General features: G+C 51.6%; 1 protein-coding gene across 2 annotated transcripts in view; it reads left to right on the plus strand.

Moving 5' to 3' along the window:
• The first annotated feature begins 16 nt into the window (after positions 1–16).
• The window catches only part of LOC116546369 (dual oxidase 1-like), a 27,371-nt gene continuing 9,214 nt past the window's right edge, over positions 17–18,173 (plus strand). The window contains exons 1-20 of one of the 2 annotated variants that reach the window (XM_032272646.1): positions 17–195; positions 594–654; positions 776–872; positions 2,549–2,639; positions 3,660–3,762; positions 4,021–4,193; positions 5,637–5,812; positions 6,034–6,152; positions 6,698–6,835; positions 7,511–7,624; positions 8,325–8,524; positions 9,175–9,360; positions 11,981–12,206; positions 12,441–12,534; positions 12,814–12,989; positions 15,189–15,258; positions 15,705–15,830; positions 16,432–16,610; positions 16,897–17,127; positions 17,997–18,096. In XM_032272646.1, the coding sequence (XP_032128537.1) occupies positions 847–872; positions 2,549–2,639; positions 3,660–3,762; positions 4,021–4,193; positions 5,637–5,812; positions 6,034–6,152; positions 6,698–6,835; positions 7,511–7,624; positions 8,325–8,524; positions 9,175–9,360; positions 11,981–12,206; positions 12,441–12,534; positions 12,814–12,989; positions 15,189–15,258; positions 15,705–15,830; positions 16,432–16,610; positions 16,897–17,127; positions 17,997–18,096 (2,528 nt within the window). In that variant the 5' untranslated portion in view covers positions 17–195; positions 594–654; positions 776–846. Of the gene's footprint in view, positions 196–326; positions 655–775; positions 873–2,548; positions 2,640–3,659; positions 3,763–4,020; positions 4,194–5,636; positions 5,813–6,033; positions 6,153–6,697; positions 6,836–7,510; positions 7,625–8,324; positions 8,525–9,174; positions 9,361–11,980; positions 12,207–12,440; positions 12,535–12,813; positions 12,990–15,188; positions 15,259–15,704; positions 15,831–16,431; positions 16,611–16,896; positions 17,128–17,996; positions 18,097–18,173 lie in introns of those variants that run through there. The other variant, XM_032272645.1, reaches the window with a different exon arrangement.

The following is an 18,173-nucleotide window of genomic DNA, read 5'->3' on the forward strand; positions in this document are numbered from 1 at the left end:
CCCCCCTGCGCCCCCACGTCGGATGCAGCCTTCGGTGCGGAGCGAGGGAACCGGGAGCCCTTCCTGCAGGCGCTGGGCCTGCTCTGGTTCCGCTACCACAACCTGTGCGCGCAGAGGCTGGCCCGCCAGCACCCAGACTGGGGGGACGAGGAGCTGTTCCAGCACGCGCGCAAGAGGGTCATCGCCACCTACCAGGTCAGCCGTCCCCGCCCCGCGACGTCCCCCCTTCCGCGTGCAGGTCCACGGGAGACTGCGCTGCCCACGGAGTTCCCCATCCGTGGACAACCTTCACCCAGAAACCCCTTCCCAGACAGCCGAGGTCTAGGGAAGCCGCTGTAAATGATAGGGGTGCACGCGCTGTTTCTAGGTGAAATCTGGCTGGTGATGATGATTTATCACCTCCCCACCCCCACTGCCCAAATGCCCTGGTTCCTTTCGGGGACAGGCCTCACACCGCTCCTGTTTGAGTCGTTTCTCCCATGACTGCCCCTGCCTGGTCCTTATCTCCACATGGAAGCCGTCCTTGGGCTCAGACCCTTCCAGGCCCCGCCTGGTCCAACTCGCACCTCCCCTCGCCCCTCTCTGCCCCTCAGAACATCGCTGTGTATGAGTGGCTGCCCAGCTTCCTGCAGAAAACGCCCCCGGAGTATAAAGGTGAGGGAGTGAGGAAGGAGGATAGGAGGGCTTGCGTGAGAGTGTTTTGCGGAGTGGGGTGTAGAGTATGTTGGGGATTTAAGGGCTAAATTCTTCCCTCCTTTCTTCTCCTATTCCCTAGGATACCGGCCATTTCTGGACCCCAGCATCTCCTCGGAGTTCGTAGCGGCCTCTGAGCAGTTCCTCTCCACCATGGTGCCCCCTGGCGTCTACATGAGGTGAGGGAGGGGCTCAAAGGTTTGTGTGCTGGGAGGGATGGGGCTGTCAATTGCGCAAGATCTGCCCTCAGGAGCCCTCTGTACAGGATTATCAGCCTGAAGTGTACCCATTCCCCAAGGGAAGGATGAATAGAGAGGGGAAGGAAAACAATTGTTTTAAAAGATACATCACTGTGGTTTTTAAGTACTTTTACTGCAGTCCTCCTGCAGCTGGTATAGCGATTAACCACCCACCCACCCAAACCCCCTGCCCACCTGCCTGCCCATTAAACATAGAGTAATAAAGGTTCAGAGGGTGTCACAAAGCCCACTGGTCTATACTTCATGTCTTGACACTACACTGGGGACATTTTTAGCTATAATCACAGGGCTCACGGCCTGCAAGCTTTTGGGAGCAGAGCATTCTAAAATGTGTGCAATCTGAAGGAAAATATTGGCTTAAAAATAATGAAGAGGGAATTTTAAAAATAAAAAGACACAGGCCTAGAGATGTGGCTCATGCCTGTAATCCCAGCACTTTGGGAGGCCGAGGCAGGCAGATCACCTGAGGTTGGGAGTTAGAGACCAGCCTGACCAACAGGGAGAAACCCCATCTCTACTAGAAAAAAAAAAAAAAAATACAAAATTAGGTGGGTTGGGTAGTGCATGCCTGTAATCCTAGCTACTCAGGAGGCTGAGGCAGAAGAATTGCTTGAACCCGGGAGGCAGAGATTGCTGTGAGCCCAGATTGCGCCACTGCACTCCAGCCTGGACAGCAAGAGCTAAATTCCATCTCAAAAAAAAAAAAAAGACACATATTTAAATAAGTGTATATGAAACAAAGCTTGTCTTTATTTTTTTGCTTTATAATTTAAAACAATTCATAGATTAGATTTACTCTAGAAATGTCTATTTTTTAATAATTGCTTTATAATTTAAACCAATTCGTAGATTAGATTTACTCTCGAATAATCTCTGGGGTATGCCTGATGATGTCTAAGAAATCATAGACAATTGAGTTATTCATAGACAAGTAGTTTCAAAATAACAGTATTTGAATCCTTTTAAGAATGTCTATATGGGCTGGACGTGGTGGCGCATGCCTGTAATCCTAGCACTTTGGAAGGCTGAGGTGACCGGATCATGAGGTCAAGAGATGGAGACCATCCTGGCCAACATGGTGAAACCCCATCGCTACTAAAAATACAACAATTAATCAGGTGTGGTGGCATGTGCCTGTAGTCCCAGCTACTCGGGAGGCTGAGGCAGGAGAATCACTTGAACCCAGGAGGTGGAGGTTGCATTGAGCTGAGATCACGTCACTGCACTCCAGCCTGGGTGACAGAGCAAAACTCTGTCTCAAAAAAAAAAGAAAAAATGATATATATACACATATATTGTATATATAACTGTGTGTATATATATTTTATATATATGTGTATATACATATCTTGTGAGAGAGTCAGAGAGATAGCGTGTGTTAATGAGCTGTGAGTACATTTTAGATATTTGGTCTGATGTTGTGGAAGGGACCTTCCAAAAGTGAGATCCTCCAGGACTTACTAAGGTCAGACCCACATGCCACCTCTGAGAGGCAATGGCCTGGGGCCCCTGGCTACCACCTCAGAGACCAGAACTGACGCCTGACATTATAACCCCATTATTCAGTCACCATCTCCCTGCTCCTTGCATTTCAGAAACGCCAGTTGCCACTTCCAGGGGGTCATCAATCGGAACTCAAGTGTCTCCAGAGCTCTCCGGGTCTGCAACAGCTACTGGAGCCGGGAGGTGTGAGCAGGGGGCCACAGATGTGGGTGGATATGTGTGTGTACACGCACACACACATGGTGAAAGTGGGCAGTAAGGCTGAGGCAGGCAGCTGGGATGGGCTGGGGTGAAGGAGGCAGCCTGGAGGACCTCAGGCATCTCCCCTACAAAGTCTGAGGTGACCGGGTAGCTGGACATGGCCAAAAGCCACCCACCACCCCCGCCCCCACCTCAGGGCTATGGGAGAGCTGGTAGGGCCTGTGCAGGTGTGGTTCTGCATTCATTGCTCCCTCCCACCTTTTCCCTCTCCCTTGAGAGCTCTAGGTGTCCTATAGGCCTTGGAGTACCCTAGCTAGCCTTACTTGCCCCAGAGAAACTTCCCATTAGACAAAAACCCCCGGCAGTGTGTGAATGTGTATGTGCAAGGGAGGTGGGGAGGAAGCAGGGGTTCTTAGAAATTATTAGGGATTGTCCATCCATCCAAATCAGGCCAGCATGGGTGAATAACATTGATCATTAATTTACAGCAAAATGAGATACTTTGTGTAAAGTGTTTGCTGAGGGGAAGGGGGTGGGGAGAAAGAGAAAAGAAGCCATAGAATCAGAGCCCTGGAGCTGAATCAAAAGAGGCCTCAGTGTCCCCCTCATCAGCGTCCCTTTTTATTAAGGGAAAGAAACGGAGTTCAGAGAGGGCCTGTGACCTGCCCAAGTTCATACAGCTGGTTAGTAACAGAGGTCCAAGACCTAGATATTCCAGTGCCTTTGCCAACCACATTGTCAAATATCCCAAGGTAGAAGGAAAATGTTAAGATCCCTTGTGTTTGTACAGACCTCTGTTAGGCAGCATGGACTTTGGATGGGGACATCCCTCATACTGAGTGGGGAATCAACCTGCAGAGGAGGAATGTCCCACCGGTTTGGGAGCAAACAGCAGGACTGGGTGGGCTCAGGGATAAGGATGATGATGTGGAGGGAGCCTGGCTGTCTAACCTCTGACCCCATTAACCACACTCCTCTCCTCCCCACTCCCAACCTATAAAGCACCCAAGCCTACAAAGTGCTGAAGATGTAGATGCACTGCTGCTGGGCATGACCTCCCAGATCGCAGAGCGAGAGGACCATGTGGTGGTTGAAGATGTGCGGGGTGAGTCTGAGGCTGTCCCTGCAGGATGTGAACTCCTGGCCTCTGGGAAGAGGCTCAACTGGACCTCCAGAGCCAGGCATGAGGGGATACCTGGGGCTGGGAGCCTGCACTGCACTCACTGCCGACAGAGCTTCTGACCTGCTGACCATGGCTTCTTCTGGTTCAAGTTCCCTGGGGCTGGTTGGAGCCTGGGGCCCGGACTGGAGACTGCTATGGTGGCCCTGAGCTCCCTCACACTCTCTGGTATCTCATTTCCAGATTTCTGGCCTGGGCCACTGAAGTTTTCCCGCACAGACCACCTGGCCAGCTGCCTGCAGCGGGGCAGAGATCTGGGCCTGCCCTCTTACAACAAGGCCAGGGCAGCGCTAGGCCTGCCTCCCATGACCCGCTGGCAGGACATCAACACTGCACTCTCCCGGAGTGATGACACTGTGAGGAGGGGTCAAGATTCAGAGGGTAGGGTGGGAAGAACGAGGCACAGGGGCCTGAGACATGGAAGATGGACAGTGATACTTGAGTACCAGAGACAAGCACCAAATGGGAGGGGGAGGGCTTACCCAGATCACTTTTCCCAGTGTTACATATCAAGATGAAGATTACCAGCAAGATTTGGCTTTGGACTCTGATTATTCAGATCCAGCAAGCATGTATTGAACATATATTGTTTGCCAGGCACTTGATAGGCATTATCTCATTTACTATTCTTTCCACCCTCCTGAGTGGATATAGAAGGCCCTTGACTTAGGAACAAGCTGTGCTTTCTTGCATGTTAAAGCTGCCTTTCAGGAGTCAGCTGTTACACTGTGAGCTATCACCTGGACTGGTGGCATGCCTTCTAGCCAAGAGACCAGATTGGGCTACCTTATCATCTTGACACAGCAGTGTTTCTATAATTGTGTGCCTATTTTGTTGCATTTTGCCTTTTTTTTTTTTTGATACTGAGTCTCACTTGGTCACCAGGCTGGAATGCGGTGGCATGATCTCAGCTCACTGCAATCTCCACCTCCTGGGCTCAAGCGATTCTTCTGCCTCAGCCTCCTGAGTAGCTGGGACTACAGGCATGTGCCACCACACCCAGTTAATTTTTGTATGTTTAGTAGAGACAGGGTTTCACCATGTTGGCCAGGATGGTCTCGATCTCTTGACCTCGTGATCTGCCTGCCTTGGCCTCCCAAAGTGCTGGGATTACAGGGGTGAGCCACTGCACCCAGCCTGCCCTTACTATTTTATAGAATTATTGGGAAGTGGAGATTTGAAAGGCCAATAAAGAAGTTATATGAGCATGGGGGCTCATAAGCTTTATAAACTCAATATATAGCTAGGAATCACCAGGCACACCAAAAGTAGCAAACCTTTAGCTTCAAATGGGCCTCAGTGGAATTAAGCTGGTTCAAGTGCTATTTACATTGCAGAGAAAAAAACTAAAGTAAAGGTCAGGTAGAAAATACTGGTGATATGTTTTTGAAAACTCTCTAAAAGGTAATATATAATCAGGCATTTGATTAAAAAATGTTCAGCTCTAAAGAAGAAACTTTTTATAAGACTTCATTCTACTATTCTACTTTTGCACATTCTGATTTTGGCCCTTCAACTTTCATACCTTTTCAAGAACAAGTTATGAAGGGGATTGGCTGGCTGTTTTATAACTTTGTTAAAATAGGCAGTTGAATGTGTGACAGGGTTTCCATAAATGGCGTTCACTTTTGTAAAGCACTCAGAGCAGTGCCTGGGGCATAATAAGCACTATATATGAGTGAGTTACTGTTACTGTCATTTATTATTATCATTCCCAGGGCAAATCCCTGGGAGCCATCTCTTTGCCTGAGGGTGGGTGCCGGGTCCTTTCTCTTACTCTTGCCCCATCTTGCTTCCAGGTACTGGAGGCCACAGCCTCCCTGTACAACCAGGACTTGTCCTGGCTAGAGCTGCTCCCGGGGGGACTCCTGGAGAGCCATGGGGACCCCGGGCCCCTGTTCAGCACCATTGTCCTCGACCAGTTTGTGCGGCTGCGGGATGGTGACCGCTACTGGTTTGAGAACACCAGGAATGGGTAAGGCCTGCTGGGCCTCTACCTCAGTCTCTACCTTGGCCTGGGCCCCAGATCTTCTGCCTGGCCTTAGACAGCTCCCATGAGCCCTTGATTCCAAGCCAGCCCACAACCAACTTCCCAACCCTGCTGGGTCTCTTTTCTCACCTGGGTCCTTGGGCCTGGGGTTGCTGGAGGCCTGCATCCCCTTTCCATCCCAGTGACTTCTACTTCCTCCATCTTAGGCTGTTCTCCAAGAAGGAGATTGAAGAAATCCGAAATACCACCCTGCGGGACGTGCTGGTTGCTGTTATCAACGTTGACCCTGGTGCTCTGCAGCCCAGTGTCTTTGTCTGGCATAAAGGTGAATGGCCAAGGGGTGGCTGGGGGAGTGGTGGGTCTGGAGCCTTGTCCCTCTTCAGCTCTGGGCTTGGCTCAATGTCGCTGAACGACCACCTCTGTGCTCCAAGAAGGGCATGAGCTATAGTTCTGCCCTTGGGAACTCCAGGTGCCAGGGCCGCCACTTGCAGCTCTGTAGGGTCCCCTCTGCACAACTCCAGGAGGTGCTGAGTGAGGGCAAAAAAACTGAAACTCAGAGAGAGCTGGTGAGGAGGTTATTTGGCTGTGATGGAGCTGAGGCTGGGTATAATATTAGGAGAGCTGAGTGCAGTAAGGATATCCCAACCCCACAGCAGTGAGGCACACGCTCGTGTGTGTGTGTACACGTGTGTGTGAGGGAGAGACGGAGGTTGGGATTCACTTTATACCCCATTCGTTACCCAAAGAAGCCCCTTCCCCTCAGCTACCCAGAGTGCCCCACCCACTTTCTGCCACCCTAACCTCCTCAGTGATCCTGTGCCAGCACCTATGGCCCAGCACCCAGGACTCTGGCTTCCTCTTCCTCCCCAGGAGACCCCTGTCCACAGCCGAGACAGCTCAGCACTGAAGGCCTGCCAGCCTGTGCTCCCTACGTTGTCCGTGACTATTTTGAGGGCAGTGGATTTGGCTTCGGGGTCACCATCGGGACCCTCTGCTGCTTTCCTTTAGGTAAAATGATGAACAGAGTGGGGCCAGGTGAGAGATGCAAGCTAGGGGATGCGGTTCAGGTGGTTCCAATAACGACAGCAAACCACACAGAGCATGTTCCTTCTGGGTAGGCAAAGAAAACATTAGAGGAGGAAGGGACAAGAGAAGTGTCTGGCCTGGAGAGAAATCAGCTCCAGGGGGAACTTCCTCCCTGTTACCCTGGGACTCCCCCCACTGGGCCCAGCTTTGGTCAAGAGCCAGGGGGAATCTATAAACCACAGCTTTTTGCAAGCCTGGGCCTAGAGGACTGTCAGAGGCAAATCCCTGTTTAAGAACAAGGGCGGGGCACATATAGTCGCTGGAGTGAGGGCTTGGGGCTTGGTCTTTGGCAACGCTGTGTGGGGGTTATCTAGCAGCCTGGTGGGGTGAGTCTAGTCCCTGACACAAAGACTCTGGACTTAGTCTCTGGCTAGGAAGGGACGAGAGTGTTGGAAACCGAGGAGGCAGGGTGGGCATCTTAGATGCTACCCAAAGCTCCCCATGGGATGCAGAGGAGCTCCCCCCAGGAAACTTCACAATTTTAAACAATTGAGCAAGCTGACCTAGGAGGTGGGGAGAATAGGGGGTATTGCCAGGAAAGGAGCTGAGAAAGGAGCCGCTTCCATTCCCCAGACCTCCACCTCTCCCCCTTCCCAGTGAGCCTGCTCAGCGCCTGGATTGTTGCCCGGCTCCGGATGAGAAATTTCAAGAGGCTCCAGGGCCAGGACTGCCAGAGCATCGTGTCTGAGAAGCTCGTGGGAGGCACGGAAGGTAGGCCTAGGGCCGGCCAGGATGGAGGTAGGGAGGAAATGGCTCAGTGCTACAGCCACCCATCGCTACCCCAGCAGCCTAAGGAAAAGGCCTCCCTTTTCTAGGACTGTAGGCAAGGCCACAGTGGCATTAAGCAGAAGTTGGACCTGGAGTCCTGCAGCCTCCAGAGTTCCTAATGTGCAGGAGTCATTGGACCCTGCCTGGATTTTACAGGGTTACTACGATTCACGAATCCCTGGGCACTGCTGATTTGTAGCCTATCACGCTGGAACTCCAGGCAACAGAGAAGTGACTAATGAAGGTCCAGAGTCAGACTGGGATTGGAATCTTGGTTCCACCACCACCTATTGGGCCTTAGGCAGATATTTAAATCACTCTAAATATATTTTTTTTCTTATTTATAAAATAGGAATAATAATAGCACCTACCTCACAGATTTTTAATTAAATGAATTAGTTCATGCAGAGCACTTGGTATAGTATTGAACACATAGTAAACATTCAGATAATGATAGTTACTATTCTTTCCATGGGGCTAGAGGCACTCCCGGGCTTTCAGGGAGGAAATTACCCTCATTACTCCAGAAGGGGACAATGAACTGTGGAGGCCTTGATCTAAATTCGGCCCTGAGCTGGCCCTCTTCCTCCCACTGTACCTCTGGCAGGTCCCAGCTGACAAAGCCCTGTCTCTCTGCCCCCAGCTTTGGAATGGCAAGGCCGCAAGGAGCCCTGCCGGCCAGTGCTGCTGCACTTGCAGCCCGGGCAGATCCGTGTGGTAGACGGGAGCCTCACTGTGCTCCGCACCATCCAGCTGCAGCCTCCACAGCAGGTCAACCTCATCCTGTCCAGCAACCATGGACGCCGCACACTGCTGCTCAAGATCCCCAAGGAGTATGATCTGGTATGGCTCAGCTGGCCTCTGACTTCTTGTCCACAGCCAAAGCCAGGGAGGCAGCCAGGTGGAGGGGAGGGAGCACAGGGCCAGGAGACAGGAAATGATATTGTGCAGGAGTCTGGCTTCTTGTCCTGATAGTACCTGATAGAGAGATAAACTTGGACACATCTATCCTGCTCTGGGCCTGCTGGATGACATAATCTCCATGGCTGCCTCCTAACTCTTGCAACCACAGTCTGCCTCCTCCTTTCCTAAGGACTACCTGTCAGATCCTAGCTGGGTGTCCTTGCAAGAAGCAAAGCCCTCTTCCCTGTCCTCTTATCTCAGGATGTAGTGAATTTTTAGAGATTTTGGAGGAGAGCTAAATCAGAGGCCTGGCTCATGATCCTCTCCATCCTCTGGCCTCCCCAAACTCCTCTTCCTTCTCCAATGTGTAAGAGAGGGAAGAATGTCTTTGTATATGTGCCTTTACATGCAAACTCTACACCTATGAGCAAGTCACTTAACCCTACTGAGCCCCTTTCCTCTTCTGTAAAAGAAGATACAGTATCTCTTTTGCAAGGCCACTCCAGTGGCCCCTCTGACATAATCCATGTAAAGTGCCTAACCTCAAGAGGCCTTGACAAATGGTTGCTTTTCTTGGGTTGCCTCCTTAGGTACTGCTGTTTAACTTGGAGGAAGAGCGGCAGGTGCTGGTGGAAAACCTCCGGGCAGCTCTGAAGGAGAGTGGGTTGAGCTTCCAGGAGTGGGAGCTGCGGGAGCAGGAGCTGATGAGGGCAGCTGTGACGCGGGAACAGCGGAGCCACCTCCTAGAGACCTTTTTCAGGCACCTTTTCTCCCAGGTGTGTACATGGGACCAGATCAGTCCTTATGCTGTGGTGGTATCCTTACCTGCATGAGGCCATGGGGGTGACTCCAGAGGAAGTCAGAAACCAAGCTCTCAGCTAATAATCAAGTCTATCGCAATTTCAGATGAATCACCAGACTTTATCATAAGGAGTTGCCTCTGTCCCCAACTGAACCCCACCTCCAACTACGAGGCTGTAGTCAGGGGATGCCTGGGAATGGGCTTCTCTGCATGCATTGCTTATCGCTCTCCTCAGGGCTGCCCATCCTCGCTCATCTCAGCCTGCCCCAAAGGCTGCAGAGACCCAGGGCAGTGTGGGCACCAAGAGAAATATTGTTCACCCCTCCTTGGGGGAGTGCAGCTGCCAGAGCCCTCCAGGGGTCATTGATGTCCACCTTGCAGGCTTCTGAGAGCGACTGGGAGGATGTAGGGAAACAAGACAAAAATGCAGAGACTTGAGTCCACAGCTGGCACAAAAATAAAGGCAGTCTGGGGGCAGGGTAGAGGAGTGGAGAAACGTGGTAGATAAAGATAAATATGGCCAGGAATGGTGGCTCATGCCTATAATCCTAACATTTGAGAGGCCGAGGCGGGTGGATCACCTAAGGTCAGAGGTTCAAGACCAGCCTAGCCAACATGGCAAAACACCATCTCTATTAAAAATACAAAAATTAAGGCCAGGTGAGGTGGCTCACACCTGTAATCCCAGCACTTTGGGAGGCTGAGGCAGGTGGATCATGAGGTCAGAGTTCAAGTCCAGCCTGGCCAATATGGTGAAACCCTGTCTCTACTAAAATGCAAAACTTAGCCGGGCGTAGTGGCAGGTGCCTGTAATCCCAGCTACTCGGGAGGCTGAGGCAAGAGAATAGCTTGAATCTGGGAGGCAGAGGTTGCAGCGAGCCGATATTGCACCACTGCACTGCAGCCTGGTGACAGACAGAGATTCCATCTCCAAAAAAACAAAAAACAAAAATCAGTCAGTTGTGGTGGCACATGCCTGTAATCCCATCTACTCAGGAGGCTGAGGCAGAAGAATCGCTTGAACCTGGGAGGCAGAGGTTGCAGTGAGCTGAGATCAGGCCACTGTACTCGAGCCTGAGCAACAGAGATTCTATTTCAATTAAAAAAAAAAAAGATAAATACAGCATAATTCTCCCACTGAAGCAGCTTATCATTCCACTGGGAAGATGGGACATGCAAAGAAAGGAAGATAACTGGCAAAGAAAGAGGGCTGTAAAAGTGACTCAGGAAATCAGTGATTGAGGATCTCAGAGAAGACGGTGAGCCTTCGGTCTGCTGTAAGGTCATGATGGAGGTGACATTTGGCAAGGACTTAAAATTGGACAAGTGTTGGCTCAGAGGAAAGGGACACGAGGGACTGAACAGAGGGCCCCATAGAAGGGCAAAAAAATTGATGTTTGAGGAAAAATAGCAGGGTCATGGCTGGGGAGAGGATTCATGAGAGAAGCAACCATTGAAGGGACATGTACTCTGTGCCAGGAACATGACTTAAAGTCATTTGAGGACAAACAAGTTGAACTTGAACTTGAACTTGAGTATGTACTAGAACAGAGGGACCCTCAGCTGGATGACTCTGTGCCAGCGCCTAGGCAGGACTGGGCATCTCCACTCATTCAGGATCCATCGGGGCTATGGGAACTCCCTGTGCTGAGACATGAAGGGTGCTGATAGATACTGGGGGTGGCTTTCAGTCTCTCATATCCGCACAGTGATATCAACATAACAATTTTTGTTGATTCTCACAATAAACCTGTAAGATAAGTAGGGCAGATGAGGAAATGAATCCCAGACAACTGAAGAGACTTGCCTGAGGTCATGCAGCAAGGTGACAGAGTTGGGACATGAACCTGGGTCTCTTGCCTCCAGCACTAGGCTCTTTCCACTACAGTACCTTGTTTGAAGCTATAAGGTTTCACCTCTTGAAACCATCACCAGATTTGGAGTAGGCACCCCAGTTGACAGGCAGGAAAGACAGGTACTATGGCCTATGGCCTGCCTGCTTCCTCTCTGCCTATTCTCTCACGCTGGGGCAGCATCTGGGTGAGCTGGGGATGGCCACAATGAGAATTCCCCTTTCCTAAGCCCAGCTGAAGCCTTGTTTTAGTTAAAACTTTTTTACATATAAGTTAAGAGAAACCCCAATAAGCTAGCATCGACAAAAGGTCACTTGACTCTGAGGATACGGGGATGTCTCAGGAATTCCAAAGGGAGGACTTCAAGTTGGCCTGAAAGGACCTAGAAAAGGAAAGCTGTCAGCCAATGAGGCCACTCCTCTCCTAGGCTGCCTCTGTCTTACTTTGTCTCTGTGGCTGAGCACTTGGAAGAAGAGAATGGTCCATACTTTCTGAGCTTTCTTGTGCTGAGGTCAAGACAGACCTCATACTTCTTAGTTCCAGGTGAGCTCCCTGTACAGTCAGCAGACAGAGGGTCAGGGCTCTGTAGAACAAACATGGCCTCGGGGACCAGCATAGGGCCACCTAGCAGAGGGGGTCCTGGGAAGACACCTCAAAAGGTGGCTCCTACAGGGCTCAGCTGAACTTCAAGTCAAGGAATCCTTGTCTTCTCTCCCTCCCTCTGCTGCTGCCCAAGTGCAGGTGCTGGACATCAACCAGGCCGATGCAGGGACCCTGCCCCTGGACTCCTCCCAGAAGGTGCGGGAGGCCCTGACCTGCGAGCTGAGCAGGGCCGAGTTTGCCGAGTCCCTGGGCCTCAAGCCCCAGGACATGTTTGTGGAGTCCATGTTCTCTCTGGCTGACAAGGATGGCAATGGCTACCTGTCCTTCCGGGAGTTCCTGGACATCCTGGTGGTCTTCATGAAAGGTGAGAGAGGAGGGAATGACAGGAGAGGCTGGACAGGGGCTGGATTTGTTGGAGGTGGGGAAGCCCTGGGCCAGGTCTCCAGCTATGGCAGATGCCCAGGAGTGACCAGGCAGGGGTCAGGAAGCAGAGTGACTCTTGCTATGTCCAGCAGTTGGTCATCACACTGGTGTGAGGCCCCTTCTGGCCAGCCTGGGGGTGCAGGGGACTCTCCTTATGCAGTCCTCCCTCTCCCAGGCTCTCCTGAGGAAAAGTCTCACCTTATGTTCCGTATGTATGACTTCGATGGGAATGGCCTCATTTCCAAGGATGAGTTCATCAGGATGCTGAGGTTGGTTTTCTGGAACAGCCAAGAGAATGGGCCAGGGCAGGGATGCCAGGGCAAAGAGGTGGGACCTGAAGAAGAGAGCAGAAGGGCCAAGGAAGGCAGAGGCCTCCTTACCCATGTAACCAGAGGCTGCTCCAACTAGCAGGGGGCTTGGGTTTCGACCAGTCAGGGCCCTTCCATATGGGCAGCGAGGGCTTGGTGTGATGGAGTCACACCAAGTGTGACTGTGTCTGGGCCCCAGGCCCCAGTCAGGGCCTGATGGTTCCACTCCCCTAACCCCAGGTCCTTCATCGAGATCTCCAACAACTGTCTGTCCAAGGCCCAGCTGGCTGAGGTGGTGGAGTCCATGTTCCAGGAGTCAGGCTTCCAGGACAAGGAGGAGCTGACATGGGAGGATTTTCACTTCATGCTGCGGGACCATGACAGCGAGCTCCGGTTCACACAGCTCTGTGTCAAAGGTGGGGCAGCCTGGTAGGCAGCACTGACTTACCGGTTAGGCATAGTAGGCACAATGCCCACCTACTATTAGGAGTCCACAGAAATGTTTTAATTTCTCTTAAAATCAGAAGGAAAAAATGAATGTAGTAACATGAGTATATAATAATGTATACAGCTTGGATTGTAGTTTTCTTTATATCATCATAATTATATAATTTTTAAATATTTTTATTTTTAATTTTTATAAAGGAAAGGGCCCAAAAAGGTTTTAAAAGTGCCTAGGGCCCACGAAAGTCATAATGCAGCTCTGCTGGTGGGGTCGGTAGGGTTGGGATAGGGTAGGGAATAGTGGTTGGAACTCTGCTTCCCCTGGCTCCCTGCCAAATCCTTCTGTGCCTGGTGCCCAGGGCAGAGGGAGACTGTCTCCCTGTTACAGCCCTACCCGGGCCATACTCCTTTCAGCTGGAGCGTCTGGTTGTCGGGGTGAGGTGCTGTCTCTTGGGGTTCTTTTGCCACTATTTCTCCTGGCTGAGTGCTCAGTAAATGTTTGCTGAGTACATGAAGACCCAGTTCTGTTGTCCTTCCCCCTACTTCCTGCCCCAGTGTCTGATTCAATTGGAGGCAGCTAGAGTTAAGAGTGAGGAAGGGGCAAGAAGCAGGCAGGAGTGTCTGTCTCTGGTGTGCTCTGAGTTGTTATGGCATCTTCTCATCGTGGCACTCTCACTGGGGCATGCTAAGGCCAAACCCAGCCCCTCCCAGGATTATGAGAAGGGGTAGGCTGAGCAGCCTCCATAGGGAAGAGGGGCAAGTTAGACAAGACACAGATGAGCCTCTGGTCAGGGCTTCCCCCTGGGGTAAGGAGAGCTGGAAGAGAAGGAAGCCAGCACTCCTGATTCTGCAGCTTTTTACCTTTCCCAGGCAGCCAGAGCAGCAGGCACCTGGGCCTGAGGGCAGGGGCAAGGAAGGTAAATGGAAGGGAGCCCACACCATAGAGTCCCAGGGACATCCAGCACCTGGGATGGAGGGTAAGACCAGGGTTGGGGATTGAAAAGGATTAGCACTATTATTTTATTTTCATTGTTGTTGTCTTGTACATTGTTGTTGACTACAGTTTTTTGTTTTTTGTTTCTTTTCTTAAAGATTTAAAAATTAAAGAAAAGGAACAAAGAGCCAAGTGCAATAGCTCATGCCTGTAGTCCCAGCACTTTGGGAGGCCAAAGCAGGAGGATCACTTGAGGTCAGGAGTTTGAGACCAGCCTGGCCAACATGGTGAAACCCCATCTCTATAAAAAATACAAAAATTACCCAGGTGTCGTGGCGCATGCCTGTAGTCCCAGCTACTCCAGAACCTGAGGCACAAGAATCGCTTGAACCAGGAGGAGGAGATTGCAGTGAGCCAAGACTGTGCCACTGCTCTCCAGCCTGGGTAACAGAGTGAGACTCTGTCTCAAAAAAAAGAGATGTTCCTTCACTTTTCACCTAGATATGCTATTTGTTACCATTGTGCCACATTTGCTGTTTGTGGAACATCTGTGAGTACAGGCATTAATGCTTTTTTTAAAAACATTCTGATTTAAATCTAATTTAGTTCAGCTTACCTTCTTTTGGCCTCAGCTATAGACCAGGGTCATCTTCAGGTACTTGGAAGAAACCCAGAGATTCCCAGGCCTCCTGTGGAAACTTGGCTTTGCAGCTTAGTCCTGCCCTGCCTTCAGTGCTCAACCCAGACAGGAACAATGGGGTGGCTCCTGGGAGAATTTTTCTCCTGAATATTTTATTATGAACATTTTCTAACATAGAAAAGTAGAAAGAACTGTAGTATGATCTCCCATACACCTAGATTCTACATTTAACTCTTGGAGGTTTTAAGCTGGAGGATCTTAAGCTGAATTTTTATGGCACAGCGGGCTCAGCAGGCAGGTTATATACAGTTCCTGAACTCTACCCCATAGTCCCAGAAGTGGGACTGAGCATGGATACACTTTAGGGAAGCCTGCCTGGCCAACTTTCTTTCAGGCCTTCTCCCTGTCCACCTACAGCTGGGTCCAGCTCACCCTGGGGACAAGGGATGAGATTGGGGCACCTCAAGGCAGGGCCTCCATTGGTCTGGGACTGTCCACTGTGTCTGAACATGGGATGGCAGGAGTGCTATGCATCTGAGCCAGGCCCTCCTGGGCTCTGGACCCTGTGCTGCTCCCTAGCCTGGCTCTGCTTTTCAGGGGTGGATGTGCCTGAAGTCATCAAGGACCTCTGCCGGCGAGCCTCCTACATCAGCCAGGAGAAGATCTGGTGAGCCCCCATCTGGGATGTTGGAAAGAGGAAATGTTGCCATTTCTCTCCAACATTTCCTCCCTCCAACATCCCTCTCCCCTGAATGGCTGGGATCAGGGCCACCGCTAGTCCATGTAACACCTTCAAACAAATTAGAAAAAGGCACCCCTTTCTCTAGGCACACAGCCCTGTGCCAGGGCAAGCAGAAAGCCTGCTGGATTTTCCCTCTCACTTACAGCCTGGCCCCAATGCCCTTGTGATGGGTAAAGGCTTATGTAACAAGCCTTAGTGAGGACCCCCAAGATCTGACTCACTCTGTCTATAGGTGTCCTTGGGAATCCTGCTGTCCCCTTCTGACAGCTCTCATCCTTCCTCAACAGAATGGGTGCGGAGGCAGACCAGGGCAGCAGAGGAACAAGTGGCTGAGATGGCTAGCATCCTATCTCTTACCATTCTTGTCTTAGTCCCTCTCCCAGAGTGAGTGCCCGCTGTTCCCGCAGCAGCGTTGAGACTGAGTTGACACCTCAGAGACTGCAGTGCCCCATGGACACGGACCCTCCCCAGGAGATTCGGCGGAGGTTTGGCAAGAAGTATGCCTGCTCTTCCCCTTAAGCCCAGGCACTTCACCCATTGCTTCAGTTTACATACATCCTTTCCTTGTTGGTAGGCACTGTGCTAAACATTGTGGGTGCAGGCAGGGTGAACAGTCCTTGTCCAAGAACATCACAATCTAAGGAGATGGTTTGGTACACTGATCATTTCAATGTCAACTGATGACTATTCTAATAGTGGTAAGAGCGAAGGGCTTTGGAACTCAAGGAAGCACTCACCTCTGCCAGGGAGGTCAGAGGTGCCCTCATGGAAGAGGTATCCTTTGAGTCTCTAGTAAAGGCTGTGAGTGCTGGGTGGGGGTTGGGAGCTACAGACTGAGTGTGAATGAACATGGTTGGATGGAGTGCATCCCCTGGGAAGAAATGACCATTCCGGGCCATCCCTCTGCTGCCAGCTTGCTTATGGAGTGCAATATAGCCTGATGTAGTGAGGTCTGAACCTACTTCCACAAGAGTCACCCAGTTGCTTTTTCAGAAGCGGTGGGCTTCCCTCCTTCTGGGCGGCTCCCCTCTGGGAAGTGGGGCCCCACTAGCGTTGGGTCTGATGGGGGGCCAAGGGCTAAGGCTTCCTGTCTCCCAGGGTAACGTCATTCCAGCCCTTGCTGTTCACTGAGGCGCACCGAGAGAAGTTCCAGCGCAGCCGTCTCCACCAGACCATGCAGCAGTTCAAGCGCTTCATTGAGAACTACCGGCGCCACATCGGCTGCGTGGCCGTGTTCTATGCCATCACTGGGGGACTTTTCCTGGAGAGGGCCTACTGTGAGTGACTTCACTTACCACAAGCCCTGTCCCTAGGCTTGCAATGAGTGATCGCCCTGGGGGTGAGGCCTACTGTGAGTGACAGACAGCCCCAGGGCGGGGCCTGCAATAACTGCCAGCCCTGGGTCGGGTGACTGCACCCTGCTGAATGGAGCCTGAGTGAAGACTGTGCGGGGGAGGCCTGTTGTGAGTGGCAACTGGCCAGCGCCTGCAGCTGATGACCTCCCTAACCAGCTCTCTCTCCTCTGCACTGCCTCTCCCTTGCCTGCCTGGGCCCCCTGTGCAGACTACGCCTTTGCCGCACACCACACGGGCATCACGGACACCACCCGCGTAGGCATCATCCTGTCACGGGGCACGGCGGCCAGCATCTCCTTCATGTTCTCCTACATCCTGCTCACCATGTGCCGCAACCTCATCACCTTCCTGCGAGAAACCTTCCTCAACTGCTATGTGCCCTTCGACGCCGCTGTGGACTTCCATCGCCTCATTGCCTCCACTGCTATCGTCCTCACAGGCAGGGCCTGGGTGTCCTTGGGAGGCTCTCCAGGGCCTCCCACCCCGCTGGCTTTCCCTCCTCTGAGAGACCCCTCTGTGCTGGCATTTACCTTTAACGTCCTTCTCCATAAGGATGGAGTTGGCCTGGGCCAGGGTGTAAAGTAAGCCAGGGAGCCCATCACTAGTCACTGCCAAGTGCCTCTTCCCACACTTTCCAGGGTACCTCACCAGCCTCAGCTGATGAGTTACTAACACCCCAGAATGAGTGTGCATAATGTTTCATTTCTCCAACTTTTTATGTTTTAAAGTATGACTCTGTGAGAGAAAGCACAGGAATGAACTTCTAATGCTGTAATTTCAGACTCACATGGTTATGTGCATGGATGGTGTGTCTATGGGGTGTGCAGCAGGGCCAGGAGATTGATTAGAGGTTAGAAGTCTAGGCTAGGTGCAGTGGCTCATGCCTGTAATCCCAGCACTTTCAGAGGCTGAGGCAGGTAGATCACTCGAGGTCAGGAGTTCGAGACCAGCCTGGCCAATAATGGTGAAACCCTATCTCTACTAAAAATACAAAAATCAGCCAGGTGTACTGGCATGCACCTGTAGTCCCAGGTACTTGGGAGGCTGAGGCAGAAGAATTGCTTGAACCTGGGAGGCAGAGGTTGCAGTGAGCTAAGATTGCACCACTGCCTTCCAGCCTGGGCAAGAGCAAGACTCCATCTAAAAACAAACAAACAAACAAACAAACAACAAAAAACAAAGGTCAGAAGCCCCCTAGGGTGCTTCTTCAGGCCCCCTACTCTAGCCAGGGTCCTCCACCTTGGGCTCAATGAGTGAGCACCCACTCTGGGCTGCCCCAAGCTCACCACCCTGTCTGTTCTTCCTTAGTCTTACACAGTGTGGGCCATGTGGTGAATGTGTACCTGTTCTCCATCAGCCCCCTCAGCGTCCTCTCCTGCCTCTTTCCTGGCCTATTCCATGATGACGGGTGAGTAGGTGTGAGAGAGAGAGAGAGAGAGTGTGTGTGTGTGTGTGTGTGTGTGTGTGTGTGTGTGTGTGTGTGTG

Source organism: Sapajus apella, unplaced genomic scaffold (assembly GCF_009761245.1).
Source record: "Sapajus apella isolate SASKATOON/1434 unplaced genomic scaffold, GSC_monkey_1.0 scaffold809, whole genome shotgun sequence".
Taxonomy (NCBI): Eukaryota; Metazoa; Chordata; class Mammalia; order Primates; family Cebidae; genus Sapajus; species Sapajus apella.